We start from the raw sequence: 21622 nt of genomic DNA on the forward strand, positions 1-21622 counted from the left end.
AGCGAGGACGTGCACGTGAGGATTGGATCAGCATTTCAATTACACACCTGTGTCTTAGTTTTACAGGTAAGTTTCATTATTTAAAAAAAAAAGTATATATTTATATATACGCTGACATAATGGATCAGTGTGTCAGGTCACACCGGCGTATTCTAGGTGTTTAGGAGATACACAAATAACACATTTATCTGGGTCAAATATTTAAAGTGCAAAACATGTGTATTGCAATGTTGTCAGTGTTATTGATCGGGGTGGGTTCATTATTTCAGTGTATATTTTGGGGCATCGTGTACGTTTATTTGAGAGGTGACAGGAGAATACAAGTACAAGAGCGTGGGAGATGATGATGATGATGATGATACACTTTATTTATTATTTAATAGCAGCTTTCATACAGGGGGTGTAGGTCAAAGTGCTTTACGATAGAGGGAAGGAACATAAACGGGCACATTTAAAATAAATAAAGGGGTACAAATACTACATGAAAAAACCTTGCGGTTACATGAATAAAGAAAAAATAGGCAGGAGATGACAAAAACTTCCAGAAATCCCCAGACAGACTTAAACTATACACGCACACACATATATATATATATATATATATATATATATATTAAAAAAAAATAAAATAGAGACTGTCATCAGTGCTCACATTTTTTAATTTTAGGATCTTAGGATTTTTAAATAAAGGTGTTTGTCAAGAAATAACATTTTAAAACGCGTCACATAGCAAAATGTCACTGCATCATCCACGTAATTGTATTTGCCTTATTGTTGTTCGCCAAGGTTGCAATCTGTGACAGATTTCACACTGTGTGACTATAACTCCAAATTACTATAATTATTACTGTTATTTTCTCTTCAGGACACCCGTGCATGCGGATTAGACACTGGAATCTCATTTAATAAAGGTTTCATCGCCACAACAAGTGACCGTAGTTGAAGTCGTCTCTACACTTTTGCTTGTTTTAACTTACAGCAAGCAAAATGAGAGTTAAAATTAATTAATATACTGAAACTCCTTCAAGGCCGGTAGCGAGGCCACATGTGGGCCTGCATGCAGCAGCAGACACTTTGTATTCTGTCGCCACCTGTGAAGCGATTTAGACAGAAATACTTGAATTTTATATGTCAGGACTTTAGTTTCACTTAAGGTTTCATCACCTATTGTCTGAAAATGTGCTCTTATGCTTTTTGGCGCCACACGCACCTACCAAGTATTTAAGGAGGCCATAAACCTCCAATCAAAAGCGCTGTCCATATCTCTCCTGCCTGCAATGTCTTTCTTGGTCCATCTTGTGCTCACATATCATGCCCACATTCATTTCCAGGTAGGTTTTAGTGTCAAATCAGCCGCGGGGATGCGCATAATCACAATTTGGCGCTCATCCGCTGATGTGCAAATCCCTAAACGTGACCCATCGCATGCCTTGAACATCCCAGATTAATGAAACGAGTATAAAAGTATCCAAGGGAGGAGGTTGCTTTTAGTTACAGTTAATTCCTGTAGGGACATTTTGGAGGATAAAGGTTGAGCTCTGCAGCTCCATCATCAGGGATTCAGTGTTTTGCCCAGCTACTTATTAATAAGGCGGAAAATTGTCTCTTTATTTCTGCCTGCTTGTCCCCCGTCCCACCTCTTTCCTCATGCCTTTGTCTCTGTCTTTTTTTACTGCATATTCTTTCACGAATATCGTGCACTTGGCCCGTTTTTAGTTAAACCAATAAATGCATGCGTAAACGTTCATTTGTCTGCGTTTTTCCCGCAGTGAAAGAAGGCATGAAGACATCATCCTAGTCATCAGCCATGGCCGATAAAAGGAAACTCCAAGGTGAGATCTCTCGAGTCCCATCAAAACACCTGAAATTATGCAAAGTGGGAGTTGTTGCGCTCTGATCAGGTTCCAGGTGGGTGAGGTTAACCACAGACAATGTGAGGGAAATACAGGAAGGGCCACAGTTTAGGTGGCTGTGAACTGCAGGCCCATCTGTCCCTTTTTAAGTCGGTTGAATCACGAGATTAAAACATTTCTACGGCTTTAGTGTGATCACGCCTGCTGCTGCTTTGTGAGTGTTTTGTTATATATATAAATAAATATATTTTAGTTCCACGCTGCCCGGTTGAAACAGAAGCTCGTTTACTGAGCCGTGGGGGGGAATAAATGTGTTTTTGGTTTCTGTCGCTTCAGCTCAAACATGACGGCTTTACCTGAGCGCCTCCTCGTCACTTTTTACCTTTTTAAAAAATCTAAATATGGAGCGATTTCCATTGTCGCTGTCTTGTCTCTGTTCTGCCGACTAGATCCCAAAATGTCTTGCATTGTCCGACCAACGGTCCAAAACCAAGTCCCACTCACTTTACTGTTACGTTCGACAAAAGAAAGAAAACTAATTCTCACATTTCAGAACCTGGAACCATCAAACTGTTGAGATTAATTTTCTTTTACCCAATTTTATTGACTAATTCATGCATCTCTGGTCCCCCCCCCCCCCCCCCCCCCTCAAAAAGTAAACCACAAGACGTCATGTGTATTTATTACTTCACTTACTTTATTACAGCACTTTAACAAAGAACCACCTGCAATTGATTAAGGGCAGAGTTGTATTTAAACTGTATCAAGATGGCTATTAGGGAAACTAATAAATCTTCATGACAATAAAAAAATAGCAGAACAGTTTGAAATGACCGTTTAATGTAACCTTCTTTCAATTTAAAAATTTAAATCTCTTTTTTTTTTTTTTTTTTAAGTAACTGCTTTAAAAGCCTTTATAGCTGCTATACAACTCAAAGAGTAGACTTTTTAAACCAATCAGAATACTAGCTAGATACACTCCTCCTCTGTCTTCAAACTACCAGCAGCAGCTGCAGCATCGTATGCCGGCAACTGTTGTCCGAGTCGGACCGCAAATAACCGGCACTGCATCCAAACCTTTGAAGCCATCAGAGAGCATCGGCGTAGCTGCAGATTTTGAGGCGAGTGCATTTGGCCGACATTGCGTCCCCGTTTGTTTCAGCAGACAAATGTCTGCTACGCTCCCGCAGACTTCTACAGACGCCGGAGCGCGTTTTAGGCTTCAGACGGGAGCCGGGTCGTCTGCCGCTCTTCGCTCCAGAGTTTTTATTTGTTTTAAAGTTCACGGGACTCAGGAGATAATGCACCCAAAAGCTCGCCGCTCACCACGACTAGCTGTGTAACCCGACCCAGACCGTGAAGTAAAAGACAGAAAACCCCCGAGGCTCTGCTGTCCCACAGACACCCCTCTCCTCTTCTTCTGATGTTATTTTCAAACGCACCTTTCTGACGCGACCGATTCTCCGGCTGCATCACTCGTCCCGTCACGTGACTTTCTCCAACTGGAACGTCGGTCATATTTAACAAATGTGTCCCCTGAAAAAATCATCTCCTCGCGAAGAAGAACAGATTAAGCACGAGCCCCGACTAGTCTCTGTCAAATTTGTAATGTATTATTACCGAGGAGGTAGACTTTGGTCTAAAAATAGCACACCGGCAGCAGAGTCTTCACATCGAGGCTCTTTAAGGCCGAACTAGAGTTTGTTCACTCGACTTATTCTGTCCTCGACGACTCTGCAAATGTGCAGAGCGGCGCTCACCGTTGGTAAGTTAATAACCTGAACAACATTAATATAATAGCAGTTAAGTTGAGTGGCGACATTTACAGTTTTTAATAAGTTAGAGAGCTGTGTCTTTAAACAGGAACTTATCTTTTAGCACAACATTTTGTCCACTTTTAATTGTAACTCCCGGATCGTTTTTTGGGGGCATTTCCTGAACGCAGCACAGGAAAAAAATTGGGGAAAAACCTGAAAAATAGAATTTTCCTGACCGAGAGTCCCAGTCCTTCATACCTCGATATCTTCCTCCTGGGCCGATTCGGCCTTCAGTTAAATAATAATGATCACATGAATAATCTTACTCTCAAGATTGCATTGCAAAATATTGATATATATATATTATTATTTATATTATAATGAACTATCAAAGACAATAAATACAACAGTAAATGTTTAAAAAGTCAATGTAACTTGTAATGAATCATTGTTATAACTAATTACAAACAGAAACACAAATACTATAAAATACAATACGCCTAAATTAGGATAAATATCCGGACACCATGAAGGTAAACAGTATCTGTGATGAAATATTTCCTGGTATTCGGTGGCGTGTTTTTACCGTTTCATACTCGTTGTTGACGAAGACCGACTGAGATATCTGTTATTTTTGGATCAGATGCCGGAGACAGTTTCAGTCCAAGTCAGGAATCACACGCGTGTCTGTTCAGCCATCAGCTCCGCGGCGCATTGAAGAGAAAGAATGAGCCCAAATAAACAGAAATAAACAGAAATAAACATAGTTTTTGTCGCTTCCCTTCAGTCATGAGAAAATGGCGGAGGGTAGTCTTGCAAAAGGCACTAACGTTGAACCCTAAAGCATAATGTACCTCTTTTAAGACATGCATATTTAATAAAGGATGTCAAACACAATTTGTAAATGCTCTGCTGGTGTGTGCGTGCGTGTGCGTGTGCGTGTGCGTGTGTGTGTGCGCGTGCGTGCTCAACCGCTCACGACTGGAATCTGAAATTACTTTTAGTATTTTTATTTTTGATGTGTGTTTTCTGGTTTTCACCCCCGATAATCGGTTGAATCTGCTTTTTAAAGCTGTCCCTTTTGTCTTGCGATGGTTACATTGTTTTGTTCTACTTTAAATGTGATCGGTGTTAATTCTGCACCTCTTTCCTCCAGGTGAAATAGATCGATGTCTGAAAAAAGTAGCGGAAGGAGTTGAACAGTTTGAAGACATTTGGCAAAAGGTGAGGAATTTAGACTGTTTAGATGGCAAAAGAAAACATTCCCATCACTACTTCCCGGAGCACTTCTTCATGTCACAATGGTACAAAAAAAATATTTAAAATATTACATTACAAATGGTTTAAAACGAGGGAAGCTTTACCAGTCTGCAAAATATCAAAGTTAAGAATAAGAAAACAAGAAAACTGTGGTATATTAAAAAAATAAAACTCAAGACAATTATCACTGTTCAGTACTGTTGCCAGTTAACTAATTGTCTCAGACTCTAATTGTCTTTATTTGCTTTATGATTTGAGGGAATAAAAGCCCACAGAATCCTGTTAATCCTTCTGTTTGGCTGGTTTATTTATTCAGATTTAAGGGTTTTTGTGCTTGATGAAAAATGTCTGTTAGTTTAATTTAAACGCACAATACTCCCGATACGGATAATAAAGTGATCCGTTATTAAAGCGGAGATCCGTTCTGCTAATAAAGAGGCAGAAAGCTGCCGGTGTTTTAGTTACCCAGCATCCCAGTTGCCCTTTTTCCTTCATTACATCCCATAAGTATTGTGTTGTTGTTGTTGTTGTTTCCCCATTTGTATGAAGTTTTTCTTTATAATTCATTTTGTCCCGTGGTTATTAATCGTTTGTTTTTTGTAATTAATCGTGTGTGTCTTGAACTTGAAGTTTCCCCACAGAGATCAAGTGAGTTACACAAAGCTAAAACAAATTAAGGAATGTAATATGTGAAGAGTGAAGTGCAATAATTGTGTGTAAATATATATTTTCATCTAACTCATAGCATGTGCTTTTTTTATAAAGTGTGTATTTATTTGCATATATTGTGTATCTATTTATATTTATACATACAAAGTCTTTATTTTCAGGCCAGTAAAACTTGACAAATACATTAATACATATACTTATTGATACATATATTCTGTTAAGTATTTACAGAAGTTGTTTCCATAACAAAGGCATTTGCTGTGTTGTTGTTTTTGTTGTTGTTGTTGTTTTTGGGCCAGAACTTGTTGGACGCTGTTGTTTCTTTTTCCCGCGCAGCTTCACAATGCAGCCAACGCGAATCAGAAGGAGAAATATGAAGCAGACCTCAAGAAAGAGATTAAAAAGCTACAGGTAAAAATCTTTAAGAGGAAACGCAGATTCATTTCCTCCTGATTTGTTTAATCTTTTAATCGTTTTCGGCTCTAAAATGTCTTTAAACCGAGCTGAGGTCAGATTACGTCTTTCCTGCTTCTGTTAAAGTTTTAAATGAAGCTTTGAATGTCCGTCGGCATATTTTATGATGTCACCACCCTTCAGAAACAGGGGAAAATATACATTTTTGTCTTTTTTAATAAATGCTGTTAACACAAGTCCCAGTCTGACTTTGTGTGCAGCAAACTATATTTTTTGGGGGTTAAACACCAACAAATACGGATTGAAGCTGAATATTTTTGTAAAAAAACCACCTTGTGAGTTTTGGAAATGCTTTTTAAAATACTTTTTTTACTTATTTGGATCGTATGAGTGAAATAATCCCACGCGGCCCGTCGTATTAGTGTCGCCTGATCTTTATCATGCCGTGTTTAAACAATGAAAATAATCCGTGCAGCTCAGTGCGAGTGTTGCATTTAATTAATAATGTCACCGTGACAGAATGCAGCTTCGAACTCTCCAGGTGCGCGTTAGCACAGGTGTGTGACGGGTTCTGATTTCTAGCCAATCGGCAGGTGGAGCTGAGATTGGAAATGAGATGAATTTACGTTGTTTTTCTGAACTGCTACTGTTTAACCAGCCCACACACAGGTGAGTGTGCGTTGTGGAGTATTAAATATCTTCCTGGTCAGCTAGTGTGTGTGTGTGTGTGTGTCATCTCGTTGTGTTACCATGAGGACCGAACGCCAAGCCGAGCCCGCTTGCTGCGCGTAGACAACAAGTTCACCGCCGTGACCGTCGAGGACGAGTCTCTGCATGCGTTCACTGATGTCTCTGCATCGCTTTCTCTCTTCCTTCTTCTTCTTCTTCCTCTTCTTCAGCGTCTTCGAGACCAGATCAAGACGTGGGTTGCATCCAACGAGATCAAAGACAAAAGGCAGCTAGTCGAGAACCGCAAACTCATAGAAACGGTGAGTAGAACTCTTTATCGCTCCCTGCAGAACCGCGTCGACTCGGGAGGATCGTGTTTGTTGTGAACTCTGGAAAGTCTTTAAAAGTCCTGGTCTTTTATAAATGGTGACGAATGAATCACATTAGCTTCTTACAAAGCTCCTCCAGGTGAGTTGAGGGGTCACGAGGTCACCTTCATTTGTCTTTATGTATTCATATTTGACTTCCAGGAGTGATTACGTTCATTTATTTATTATTCTCACTGATAACGCATTTTATTTGTGGTGAGGTTTGTCTTAAAATATGTTTTTTTTTTGTGGAAAATATAATCCTTTTTGTCCGTTGAATACTATAAATTGACTTTATTTTTAAATAATGTGTCTGAAAACTTGAAGACATAACACTTTTAAAAATATATATAAACAGAGTTTGAAAGATTATATTTAAACACTGTCGAGTTTATAGGCAGCTGTAAAAAAAAAAGTCAGTACTTTTGTTCTTAATGGATAAATAAATCAGCTTTATTTGCCGTGTATGCGTACACATACAAGAAATATGACTCATTGCTACGCAAAAGTAGACAAAAACAAAGACGACAAAGTAGAACAAATGAAAGCATAAACATTTAACAGCTGTGTATGAACATAAATGTGGAAATAAAAGTATATTTATGAACATAAAACACAATGAAGTGGAGGTAGTAGTGACGGTGGAAAAGAAGCTGTTCCTGTGTCTGGTGGCTTTGGGCGTGCAGCGCCTCCCAGAGGAGAGGAGTAGGAACTGCTCGTGTCCAGACTTTAAGTTCGGGTCCCTTTGATGTCAGTTTAGTGATGTGGGACGCCAGAGAGTTCATGAATTTCCTGATTATCGTTCCAGAACCAGCGAAAAGAAATGCTGGCTATTTCGTGCTTGTCTTTTTGATTTTAACTTGAAACACTTTCACGAGATCGTGCAAAAAGACATATTTTTCTTTCTTTTTTGGGAGCTCCGTACAAACCAGATTATACATAATGTCTCAGATTGGCCTTTTTTACATGAAGACCTGCACCCAGGAGCCGCTCATGAAGGCGTTCCTCGTCCTGTTTCTGGACCTCCTATTCTCCTATTTTACAGCTCCATCGTCGTTGAGATTATTTAAGAAAAGAGAACGTCTCAAAAACAAGTGATTTCCTGAATGCACATCTTGTCTTTGTGGTATCCCAGAATAATCCGTGGTGACGTTCCTGCTCGTAGAATATAAAAGATGACTTGACATGAAACATGCTTTGTTTGTTCTTTTTGTTGTCTGTGTGTGTCCGCCTGCAGCAAATGGAGCGGTTCAAAATAGTGGAAAGGGAAACCAAGACGAAAGCGTACTCAAAAGAAGGGCTGGGTCTGGCCCAGAAGGTGGACCCGGCCCAGAAGGAGAAGGAGGAGGTCGGCGTCTGGCTGACGGTGAGTAACGCCGTCTCAAAATGGCCGACAAACAAGGAAACTCGTCGCTCATGTCTTTAAAACGATACGAAAGTGGTTTGAGATTTAGTTTTAGACTAAATCTGGAACTGAAAGTGGAAAAAAAAGGAGAACTAAAAGCAAAATGAAGACAAAACAATGTCTCATCAGACTGAAAACCTCATTAACCAGCAGCCACTTGCATTAATACATCAGAGAGGAGGAGGAGACTTTATTTAGCTTTGTTTTAAATACCTGATGTGACCTGTTTTTATGTATTTATTTTCACCATTTGTTTTATTGTCTTTTTTTACTTCATCATTTACTGTGTTTTTAAACTGTACGGCAGCACTTTGTGACCTCTTTTGTCTGTGAAATGTGCTTCATAAATATTATTATTATAGTGAGACGAAGCATATTGTCACTTAATTTCTTTCTTATTGTTAATACTGTAAATATAGCGTGAAAAATACCAAATCATGTCTTTGTAGTTTTTGTGCATTCATCTCAAAGTGAATAAAACCATTACGATTGATAGTTTCTCTTACATTGAATCTGTAAAACGCTTTTTTAGGTAATTCAAGCAGTTTGTGACAAAGTAATTGCACAAAAACGTCATATTTTAATTTTACCACGTGAAGCCCGAGCTTGTTTATATGTTGATTACTCTTCTCATTGGAGATACAATAAGAGGCTGTTTACAGTGCAGTGCATACAAAATAATCCCTCCAATCACCTAAAACATTGTCTTCAAATTGCTTATTTAGACCAATGATTTGGTCAACTTTACAAAAGCCTGTCTTCCTCTCTTTCCTCCAGAATACGATAGACACGTTGAACATGCAGGTGGACCAGTTCGAGAGCGAAGTGGAGTCTCTATCGGTCCAGACGAGAAAAAAGAAAGGAGACAAAGAGGTCGGTCCTTAACCGTCTGATCATTCGCTCTTCTTTCCTCCTTCCTGGTTATCTGTGACTACGTTCAGTCTTTTCATATCTGCACCGTCAGAAACATTTGCAGCGATTTCTTTACTCGCGTTTGCTTGTTTTTTAAATGTGCATCATCCTTTCCATCTGCTCCCTTTTTAAAATATATTAAAATAATAATTATTACCCAATATAACTGTTTCAGTTGGAGGGTTACAACATGTTAGAAGCTTTTAACCGACAGTGGAAGGGGGAAAAAATACAAAAAAGACTGTTTTGCACATCAACATATTTTATGAATGAGGTTTTCTTTCTGCATTTCAGAGGAGTTACTGGACTCCTGCTGACGCGGCGTCTCCGGTGTGTTCACCTCTGAACACATTAGTTGGTTGAACGCCGTTATAGTCGATGAATCTACATCTCTAAAGCTCGTGTTTGTTTGCTAGAAGCTTTTCTTTGTTGTTTTTTTGGGGCTTTATTAAGTCGCAGTTGTTTAAAAAAAAAGATCCTAATGAAACCATTTTAACCTGCATGAGACATTTAACTCGTTCCTCAAGCACTTGGAGTCGGACCCGCTGTGCCGTTGAGAGTTTAAAAACGTGTCCCTGGTAGGAAAATGCACTCGGCACAGAGACGTGTGCTGGAGCAGCATTAATATGTATTGTGATGAAACGCATTAGCATGTTCGCCTCCGCTACCAACATGCATCTAAAGTGGCTCTGCAGCTCTTTACAGCCGCGGTGTTTTATTTTTAAATAATAATGGCATTAGTTCAGCCAGTGACCCGCAGAGCCGCTCTTGTTTGTTGTCTTTAGGTGTTATCCAAACGCCTCTGAGAACACAGTTAGACCTCAAATATAGAAATAAACTGCACAAAAAAACATTCACGACATGCGACAGCCTTCGGGAACATTAATTAAATATTGAAATCAGAAGTGGTGCTGCGCCTGTTGTATGATGCATAATGCCAGGAAGTGCACATGTAGCTGCTTCAACTTTCATGCCTTTCCCTTCCCTCCTGCACTGTGTGTAACTTTAAAATTTTAACACGCTTTTCATTTTGTAAACCCTTTTTTTTTTTTCTTGCTATTGCAATGAATAATTGATGTGAACGTTGGTGCTTTGCGATGGAACAAGGCGCCGTATATCCCCCAGCATGTTAAATATAACCTTATTTTATACCAACTAGTACAAAACATTGTGTTTGTGCCTTAATTTGAATAATATCTGGCTGTAAAAGGCATCCGAACTAACATTTACAACAATGAGAAACATTCAAACTCTGCAGACGAATGAGTCTCTTAACCAAAACGATGTGCTTGTTGTTGTTAAGGAGGAACCACGAGGTTGTGGCTCTGCTTGGCGTCATTTTATTAGCTGAAAAAGTAATAATAACTAACAACAAAACTGTCTCCCCTTGCCGTGAAGAACCAGGACCGGATCGAGGAGCTGAAGAAGTTCATTGAAAAGCATCGGCACCACATCCGGATGCTGGAGACCATCCTGAGGATGCTGGACAACGACTCCATCCAGGTGGACTCCATCAGGAAGATCAAGGTGGGCGCATGTCTTTAATAAACCGGACCTGTGGCTGCAGCTTGTGTTGTGTTTGTCTTTTATTTTGATCTGACATTCATTCGCTCTTGTCCTAAAGGACGACGTGGAGTATTACCTCGACTCGTCGCAGGATCCGGACTTCGAGGAGAACGAGTTCCTGTACGACGACCTGGACCTGGACGACATCCGTGAGTAGAGGACGAGCCGGGGGGGGATTCAGTTTGTTTGGGTTCAGGTTAAGATCAAATAACTACTGACGATGCCGTACCGTACGGTGCGAAGATACACTAAACGTTTGGCATTGAGGAATAAAAAGCTTCAGAAAGTCTCAAACAAGAAGACGGTGGATTCTGAGAAAAGAACGACCACTTTGACGCCGTCGTCCACGGCTGAACTCTCCTCCCGTCTGTGTCTCCGCCTGCAGCCCAGACGCTGGTCGCCACCTCCCCGCCGGGGAACTCGCAACTGGAGGACGAGATCTTCCAGAACTCGAGCAGCACGCCGAACTCCACCACGTCGTCTTCGCCCATCCCGCCGTCGCCGGCCACCTGCACTACGGTACGGACGCGCAAAGAGTTTTCACGCTATTACGATGAAAATAAAGCTCATTATTTTGCTGCTCATCAGGCTAAATATGACGTGTCCACATATCGCCAACTTCTCTTTTCTCGCCTCACTTAAAAGTAGAAATTCCTTTTAAAGAATTACGAGTTAAGGAAGAAAAACACATGTATTGTTTAGGGCTTTGTCAAATAGTTAACCAGCAACATTAAAATGCTAAATCAACATTGAAATGCTTTTTATTTTACATTTTTTGCACGTCTGTTCATTTTGTTTACGGCCAGTATTTCTGCACAGTTGCAGAAAAAGATCCGGATATTTGTAGAATTAAACTCGCAATGTTTTTTAATCTAACGAAATATTAAATAAGATAATCCTTTATTAGTCCCGCAGTGGGGAAATTGCAGGATTACGGCAGCATTGTGAGGAAAATCAAGTAATATAAATAACAGTAATTAAAAAAACAGTAAAGAAGAATACAGTAGCAATTTTAAATTAAATATACAGATGGAATAAAAAGTATATAAAAGTACTTAAATGTATTTGTATTACACCAGATGAGTGCAATCAAAGTTTCATCATTTGTTGGCGTTTAGCTGCAGCCTTCAGCTCACAAAGCGTGGCCCGCACTATTATATCCACTCAAGAAAATTGATTTAATACAAAAATTCAAAAAGACAAATTTAATCAGATTTATTTTTCAAACTGATGACATTTGTAGCTTTATGAAAAATAAACTCTTTACAGCCTTGTTATTATTAATATCTGTTCATTGACCTCTTGAACCTCATGACTAATGGCGGTAATATTGCTCGTTCCTTATCTGAAATGTGAACGTGAGATAATTGCCTTTGTGAGCCGCGCTGCCATCTGCTCGGCTGTCATCATATCATCCGCTCTTCCTCGCCGCCCACGAGCCGCTATTAGAGGTCTGCGGTGCGGAGGGGAGGCGTGCTGCGGTTAAACGCCGCTGACACGAGGTTGGCATGAAAGGGAACCTGAAGGCCGCAGTGCTTTCTGGGGGAAAAGTTCACTCGCCGTTGTTTCACTTTTAATTAACCACCGGGAGTTTTGTTCCGGTTGGTTTGAACCCGCAGGCTTCTGAAACAAATGGAAAACCGGCTTTAATTTGTCTTTTTCTTTTAGTTTTTTTTCTTTCTTGTTTTTACACCCACTGAACATTAACTTTGTGTCGTTTCTTTTGGCTTAATGTTGTTCATTTGTGTTTTATTCAGGAGAACTCAGAAGATGACAAGAAGAGAGGACGCTCAACGGACAGCGAAGTCGGTCAGGTGAGTCTGAAGACGCCGTTAAAGTCCACCGTCGCCTCTTCTTTCAGTCTCTCAGAAATACAGAAGGCTGCGGGAAAATCATGGAAATAATCAGGATTTATGTGATTAGACAACTCTGATCTGTTATGACAAAACAGGCAATACCTTTGCTTCCAATTTGAGATCTTGTTGCTTTTTCTTCTTTTTAAATTCATATAAATTCAATATTTTGGGGGGTTGAAACGGTTGTCGCGAGCAAATAGGTCATTTAAAGCGTCACCTTTTGTTTATAACTATTTTATAACATTCCATAGAGCAATTAACCATTTAAGTAAACATATATTAATAAATACATCAATAATTGGACATTATATGACGTGTCCTAATATACTAATAATATGTTATAATATACTTAACTAATAATAGGAAGAATAGAGTTTTTTGTAAGCCAATTATTTATTTCTATATATATATATATATATATATATATATATATGTATATATATATGTATGTATATATATATGTATGTATATATATATATGTATATATATATATATATATATATATATGTATATATATATATATGTATATATATATATATATATGTATGTATATATATATATGTATATGTATAAAAGAAATGAAAAAGAATATATTATACATTTTTTATTTTATATATTAAAAAAAAGTAATTATATAATTGTTGTGTGTGTATATATATATATATATATATATATATATATATATATATATATATATATATATATATATATATACACACACACACACACATATATACATACATACATGAAAAATGTATATGTATGTATATATATATGTGTATATATATGTAATAAATATAAAATTATATAATTGTTATATATACAATTATATAATTATTTTTTTTTAAATATATAAAATAAGAAACGGTATTATATAATATATTTTTTTCATTTTAGTTTTGTGACTTTCTTTGCTAATTTTACAAAGAGCCATTAACCAGTAAAACGAACCTTCTGATGAACAATGATTGTTCCTCACCAACACCGGCGTGTAAACATCTTCCTCTTTCCCCTCCAGTCACCCGTGAAGAACGGAAACCCCTCTTCCTCGTTGTCCTCGTCCTCGTCCTCTTCCTCCTCCTCGTCCTCCTCCTCGTGCTCCTCCTCCTCCGTCTCCGGTCTGACCCCGTCCTCGCTCGTCTCGATGGCGGCCATCCCCGGAGGCGGGCTCGGCGGCTCCGGCGGCGGCGGTCACCTCGGCAGCTTGGGGGGTCTCCTCTCCAACACGTCCGCCGGCAGCTACAGCAACGCCACCCAGCAGCCGCCGCACCCGTCGGCGCAGCAACATCAGCAGCAGCAACAGGCCAAACACTTAGTCGGCACCTCCTCCTCGGCTCCCATCTCCATCCCCATGGCGTCCGGTAACAGCCACCTGGTCTCCTCTTCCTCCTCCCCGCCCAACGCCATCACACAGGGGCTCTTCACGTCCATGTCCCAGCCGCAGGCTCTGTCGGGGTCCACGGCGAGCTCCAACAGCCTCGGCCTCAGCCTGGGGCTGTCGCTGGGGAAAGGCGGCATGTCCGGCGGCATGTCCGGCGGCATGTCCGGCGGCATGTCCGGCGGCATGTCCGGCGGCATGTCCGGCGGCATGTCAGGCGGCATGTCAGGCGGCATGTCAGGCGGCATGTCAGGCAGCCCGATGTCCGGGAGCCTCGGCCTGTCGGGGATGCCGGCGTCCCTGAGCAACATGGCGAGCCTCCTGTCCGGCTCCACCCCGGCGCCCTACGCTCAGGCGGCGTCCTCGGGGGCGATCGGCTCCGGCCTGCCGGGCTCGCTTGGCGGCATCGGCATCAACCCCACGACGACCAACAGCTCGGCGGGCTCCATCGGCAGCGGGAGCATCACAGTCGGCGGGCCGACGTCCTCGACCGGCGGCCTGCTGGGCCCGGCGCCGGGCTTGCCCAGCGTCGGCTCCGGGATCCTGGGTTTGAGTTCCGGCCAGTCGGGGATGCAGGGCTCCTCCCTCATGTCGCTGAGCCCGGTCGGCGGTCTGGCGCCGGGCAGCGGGTTGGGAGTCATCGGCAGCAACGGGGGCGGCTCGGGAGGCGGCGGCGGCGGCGGCGGGCTGGGCGGCGGCATGTCGCTCTCCATCAGGCCGTCGAGCCAGCAGAAGCAGAACGGTAGCACTAGTGAGTATCCGCCTGCACCGTCAACGCCTCCCACACAATCCTCTGACACACGCGTGTGCGTGTTTAACGTCTGCGCGTCTCTCCCCCGTGACAGGTTACAGCGCTGTGTTAGCAGACAGCACAACAGACTCCGGCCTCACCAGCGCCAGCCAATCACAAAGCATCCAATCCATGTCCTTGACCTCCGCAGCCAATCAGCCGTGAGTACGACGGCGCGGGTTTACCAGACAAAAACATGTTTCCTCTCATATTTACCTTTTTTATTTGTGTCCTTTTTTTGCTCATCCTCTCTCTCTCTTCCGTCTCCCCAGTAAGGACACTGGTTCCAGTTTACTGGGCTCCATCTGTTTGTCGTCCAGCTCCCCGTCGGCGGCCTTCTACAGCGAGGCCAAGGCGGCGAGCGGCGGCAGCCTGCTGAACGGGCCGCTGTCCTACTCGCAGTCCTCCGACGGCATCCAGGTGAGAGGAAGGGAGACGCAGCAATGTCATGCGTTTATTTTTATGATCATTGTTGAGGTTTTTTTTACATTTCTTTGGCTCGACTGCGTTGAAGATTGAACATCCTAAACCTCCAGACTGTTAATTTGCATACAAACACACTCAAAACTGTTGCTTCCACTCTGATTTAATTAATCCTGCCAACAAGCGGGCATTGTTATTGTTATTGTTATTGTTATTGTCTGTCGTGATTTGTAGTTCAGGCAAAAACACACAGCCAACGAAGCTGAGCAGACAGAACATCATGAGTTAGTTCTGCAGCTTCAGTGACATATAGATATATATATGAATTCAGATGTTATTTGGAGTTCTAAAAAACTGTCAATATGGATCATAAATGATCGGCAATAAGACGTGATCAGGAATCTCTCAAAGTTCTATTTCCCCCCTTTTTTTTCCTTTGTGCTGATTCAAGCCGACCCGTGAGTTTTATGATCCGTCGCTCCGCTGTCATCTTTTAGAGTTTGCTGCTGAAATCTCGAGACCGGATGCACAGTTTTGGCGTTTTAGTAGAAAAAGAGTCTTAATACTCGTAAACGAGTGGACGACGAAATGGATTTTGGCCGTTTTAATGTAGTTTATGTTGCGTGAAAGAAACGGACGAGAGCAAATAAGCAGCAAAAAGGAAATGACAGCGTTATCAATGGTGCGATTTCCTCTATTCGGGCAGGTACGATAACATTGCACACACACACACACACACACACACACACACACACACACACACACACACAGGGTAGAATCTGGTTTCCCATGAGTCTCTCTGTCGGTCCTCCTCAGCCCCAGGAGCCTCTGAGCAGCCTGAAGTCCATGGCGGAGCGAGCAGCACTCAGCTCAGGGATGGAGGGAGACGTGCCCTCCTTGCACCTCACCCCAGGTAACACACACACTAACACACACACACACACACACACACACACACACACACACACACACACACGTGTACCTTTAATAAAAGGAACAAGAGGGTTGGCACAAAGCAGAAATAGAAAGGCTGTAGTTTAATGGAACAAAATGTCATCTCACCTCCCACTCTCAGCCTCCTCTGAACAAAACCTGCTGACGATATTATCAGCCCTGACTCAACTTCTCTCTCTCTCTCTCTCTCTCTCTCTCTCCATCTCTCTCCATCCTGTCCTCTAGTCTCCGTCTCCCGCCTCTCTTCGGACATCTTTCCCAGCAGCACTGTGGCCCCCTCGGGCCCGCCGTCGGCCCCCCAGCTCTCGCTGTCGGAGGTCAGCATCCCCCCGTCACTGGGCGTCTGCCCGCTGGGGCCGGTCCCCCTGTCCAAAGACCAGCTGTACCAGCAGGCCATGGAGGAGGCGGCGTGGACCCACATGCCGCACCCGTCCGACTCCGAGAGAATCAGGTGCGGAGAAAAGTCCACGTTTACCACCAAGATGATGATGAGACATGTGCAATAAACACATATACTACACACTATAACGTACTCCTACTACATTTCAGAAGGTTCTTCAGTTGATGATTTCTTTGCAGATTGTATGAAAACACAGTAAATTAAACCACTAAATAGTATTAAAAGTTTGCAGCACTGATAAATATAGTGAATACAGCAAGTCTACTTAAAGTACAGCAAAGACCATTCAGTTTGTTAGGTTTATTATTGTGTACATATATTAGTGGATAAGTGGTATTAACCCCATAAGCCCTAGGTCATTTTTTTATAAACTGACTTAATTGCATACCTAAACTAAAAAGGGTGTATCTCTGCAACCACAAGGTGTATTTTAATAATTTTGGTGTTCTAATAAACAGTACACTTGTGAGACATTGTTCAGATGTGTTAATACCACTATATATGCTGTTTAAGAGTAAATGAAGATGGCACACAGCCCAACTTAGAGATTTCAGGTTCGCCTAAAAAAGAAAGCACTTTCAGGATGATTATCTCCTTGGAATGATGCATCAGCCTGCATAGGCCTCTTCCAGTGGTAGCACAACATGTGACCAGTCTCTCTGCAAAGTTTTGCTTTGAAAAAGTGAAGCAGAACAAAATTAGAGCATTTTTAGTAAAGGCAGTTTAGGCGAGGTCCCCAAAATGGACATTTGGGCACATTTGGCACTATGGGTGCCATTTGACTTTTCTCATGTAGCAAACAATATATTTCACTTGTATATTACTAATGTTGTTCAATACATCCAAATACAGTTTTTCTTAAAAAAAAAAAATTTGGATGAAAATGATATATACATAATGAAGACGTTCTCATCCCTGCCCACTTATGACTACGCACGGCGTTATCTCGGTAATTAGTTGGCCGAGAAAAAATGAACAGCCTATAGAATCAATCTGTAAACTCAAAAAGACGATTGACAGCACTGTGAGCCAATAGGCTACAGATAGGCGTCGTCATTGGTGAAGCATTTGATCCGGTACGCTGACAGTCTGCCCGTCTACCTGGTCAGAACGGCCCCTCCCAAAGTTTGCGATGATTTGAAAGAGACACAGGATAATCAGTTGAAAATAAAACAGTGTGGATTTACTGGGAAAAAAATCATTCTCTACGTTTTATCATCAAAGGTAAGACGGATTGGCTGACCGTGAAGCGATGAAGCAATTTATGTTGCTGGTGTTCCTTTGCTCATAAGTTGCCGATACTTTGGGTTACAGGGTTTGATACGTGTGGAAGCGGCTTGCTTTCTGCCGTCTCACTTTGTTTGCTAGCTGCTAGATACGGATCGGATTTTATTTATTGTTTGAGTTGTGTTTGGCGCATGTACATGGCAATGACATATTTTTGTAGCCCTGATGTTTCTGGGTTTTTTTAATTTTATTTATTTATTTTTTTAGGTCTTATATTTGTGTGTTATTTAGATTATTATCTAAAGTCCCCCAATAGGGATGCCCTCGGGCTGATGGGGCAGAGTACTGATCAGTCAAATTGAAAAAATCCTGTAATTAATCCTTTTTTTACATTTTGAATTAAAAGAGAAATATGTGAGCATTTTTCAAAATATCATTAATTCCAAAAATAGAGTTGACAAGCTGGTTTACAAAAAAGACAAATAGCTGTTTAAACACAGTCTCTAGACTATATATATATATATATATATATATATATATATATATATATATATATATATATAAATAATAATAATAGTCTGCGTCCTTTCACCAAGTTTAAATCAAAGAGCAGGAATTCGCTGCCGCACACAATTGTGTGTTTTCAAACACTTCCACTCCTGTTGTATTGTAGCGTACACACACACACACACACACACACACCTAGAGCGCAGATTATTCTGGTCCTGTATCGACTCCGCTGTAATCCCACACAGGTACAATTGACATTTAAATCAAAACACTCAAACCCTCTCGTCCAACAGGACCTGTTGTGTTTTTACAGCCGGAGGAGGAGAGACACACACACACACACACACACACACACACACAGACACGAACACACAGACAAAGACACACGTCTCTTCTTCTACAAGGTTGTGACATCGACAGTAAAAATAAACACGAGGGAAATCTTTTTGTATTTAATGATGATTAATTTCACACACACACACACACACAGTGTTCTGTGTATTGTTTGATGTTAGGTCTTTATATTAGTACATGAGTGCATTACTGGGTCACGGTCATCAGCTGACCGCGGATGGAAACGGGGAAAAAGAACAAACGGGTCTAAAAATACTCCGTTTGGACGGCAAAGTGCTGTGAAGCCACGAGGGGAAAGTTTCCCACTTTGGCTCCCGTCGAAGAGCCGAACCCGTCGGCTCATGGATCCGTTAATCGGTCCTGAAACGTTCAATACGCCCGACGCAGAGTTAATGAGCGCGTGGCTTCGGATTAACAGACGAGTGTGTGTGTGTGTGTGTGTGTTGTTTGTTTATCCATCTAGTCAGGAGTACAACATTATATTTTATAATCATGATTCAGATCACTACCGGTTTCTAAAATACTTGTGTATTGTGTAATTCACATTTTCCGTACCTTTTAAGATACGATGTATTTTTAGAACAGAGGAACTTTGATTGGACACCAAAGTTTTATTCGTACTTTTATAGAACGGCTGAAATAGTTATTTTTTTCACTATTTATTGTTCATGCTTTTTAATTTCCTTGGAAAGCACCATAACTAAAATAATACAATATTTATTTTACTTAAATATCTTGTATGAATCCTCAAAGTTAAAACTCCATTTTAAATTAAATGCGATGTCATAACCTCCACAAATCTGCAACGTTTTGTTTCAATGAAACCATAAAATATATCCCATTTGCAATATCAGTCAAAATATTTGCAATTATAATTTTTTTTCCCACCAAAAAACATCTGAGGGTGTGAAGTTGCAAATGTAGCTTGAAGAGATTTTCTCCTCTTCGAGCTACTTTAGCAGTTGCTAGCGCAACACACCTGATTCTGAATGAAACTGTTGGCAGTTGTGTTGCATTGTGGGAAACGTAGGCGGCAGATTTTTGCCAATGAAGAAGAATCCGTGGTTTAAATACTCGTTTAAAGTGAGATGGGGTCGACGTAAAATAGCTTTTCCCCGACGTTTAACTAACCGAGTTCAGGAATTAAGCTTTAATTTGTTGACTACTCCGACAACAAATTTCCCCTTGGGATTAATAAAGTATATATTCATTCATTCATTCATTCATTAAAAATAATCCTTTATTATTAGAAATTGCTGGATTACAGCAGCAAGAGAGCGTAGTTAAATAAGAACTAAAACAGTAGAAATGATCCACTATAGCACTAGTATATGTACAGACAGAATAAACAAGTATAACAAATGAATGAATGAATGAATATACACTTTATTAATCCCCAAGGGGAAATTTTGTATCGCGTAGCAGCCATTTACACAGAAAATAAGATATAAAAACAACAGGGATGAAGGATATATGCAATAATAATACTAATAGAATAAGGATAAAAAATACTAATAACAACAACAATAAAATAGCTGTATGAAAGAAAGAATAACAGAGTATTAATTTAGGAATTAAATTAACTTAAACAGTAGAAGTGCAAGTATGTATGTGCATATTAAGGTGTAAATAAAAATAACAACAACAACAAACAATAGGAGAGCGCAAAGATGCAAATATTGTATGTAATATGATAATAATGATACATGATGTATGTAATATAAGTGTAGATTTACTTAGATGTACTTTTGCTGCACCAGTTAAGTGGTTAAAGTGACCAAAAGGTGATTGAAGTGTTTAGTTTTTATCTCAGTTTGTTGTGTAGTCTGACAGCAGCCGGTTGTACCTGATTATTATCTCCCTTATTAATAATAAACCCCCCCCCCCTCCTCCCCCCAACAGGCAGTACCTGATGAGGAACCCCTGCCCCACCCTGCCTTTCCACAACCAGGTGCCGCCGCCTCACTCCGACACTGTAGAGTTCTACCAGAGGCTTTCCACGGAAACCCTCTTCTTCATCTTTTACTACCTGGAGGTAGGAACCCCACGTCGCCCGCTGCAGGAATGATTGCGTCTTCTTCCTGCACGTGTCCCCGCTAACCTTCCTCTTCCCTCGTCCTCCTCCCTGCAGGGCACTAAGGCCCAGTATCTGGCAGCCAAAGCCCTGAAGAAGCAGTCGTGGAGGTTCCACACAAAGTACATGATGTGGTTTCAGAGGCACGAAGAACCCAAGACCATCACGGACGAGTTTGAGCAGGTGAGAAAGATACTGTTTCCCTGCTTCTTTTTGACACAAAGCATGCTGGGAGTTGCTCACCCACTAAGACCTCCTCCATCCTCTGTCCTCTGCTTTCCTCTCCAGGGAACCTACATTTACTTTGACTATGAGAAATGGGGCCAGCGGAAGAAGGAAGGCTTCACGTTCGAGTACCGGTACCTGGAGGACCGAGACCTCCAGTGACGGACGGGCGGACGGCTGAGGGAGCGAGCGAGAGAGAGAGGGAGGGACGAACGAACGAATGAAGACGGCTGCTGACATTCCTGGCTTCGCCCTCGGCCTCGTTGGGGAGGGGGCGGGGCCTAGCGGGTGCCCCTCCCACCCTGCCTCACCACCCTCACCCTGGCAGCGATTACTCTCCTCCCACCCTGTCATTCCTCTTCCTCCTCCTTCTTCATCATCAGGCCTTTATTTTTTTTAATTTTTTTTTCCATCTTTTATCCTGAACTGGAACTTTTCTTTATATCAAGACTCTGGTTTTGTTTTGTCGGAATAAGAGAGTCACACCTGTTGGCTTTAAAAAACGTGTAATACGTATTATATTGGCCCCTAAAGAACCAAAGATAGTTGGTTAACCAC

At 41.4% G+C, this 21622-nt stretch overlaps 1 protein-coding gene across 1 annotated transcript; it reads left to right on the forward strand.

Moving 5' to 3' along the window:
- Nucleotides 1-1807: 1807 nt before the first annotated feature.
- LOC306749022 (CCR4-NOT transcription complex subunit 3-like) lies at nt 1808-21226 on the forward strand (the record flags this gene model as incomplete). Its single annotated transcript, XM_079232267.1, has 19 exons — nt 1808-1832; nt 4767-4834; nt 5876-5950; nt 6853-6942; nt 8228-8356; nt 9173-9268; nt 10706-10834; nt 10932-11022; nt 11259-11392; nt 12631-12687; nt 13748-14264; nt 14361-14858; nt 14953-15058; nt 15170-15317; nt 16137-16233; nt 16500-16725; nt 20668-20800; nt 20897-21022; nt 21128-21226. 19 exons carry the CDS (start codon nt 1808-1810, stop codon nt 21224-21226), a joined length of 2844 nt encoding a protein of 947 aa, XP_079088393.1.
- Nucleotides 21227-21622: the final 396 nt, after the last annotated feature.

The sequence above is a fragment of the Taurulus bubalis genome, assembly GCF_910589615.1.
Source record: "Taurulus bubalis genome assembly, chromosome: 16".
NCBI classification, from domain to species: Eukaryota; Metazoa; Chordata; class Actinopteri; order Perciformes; family Cottidae; genus Taurulus; species Taurulus bubalis.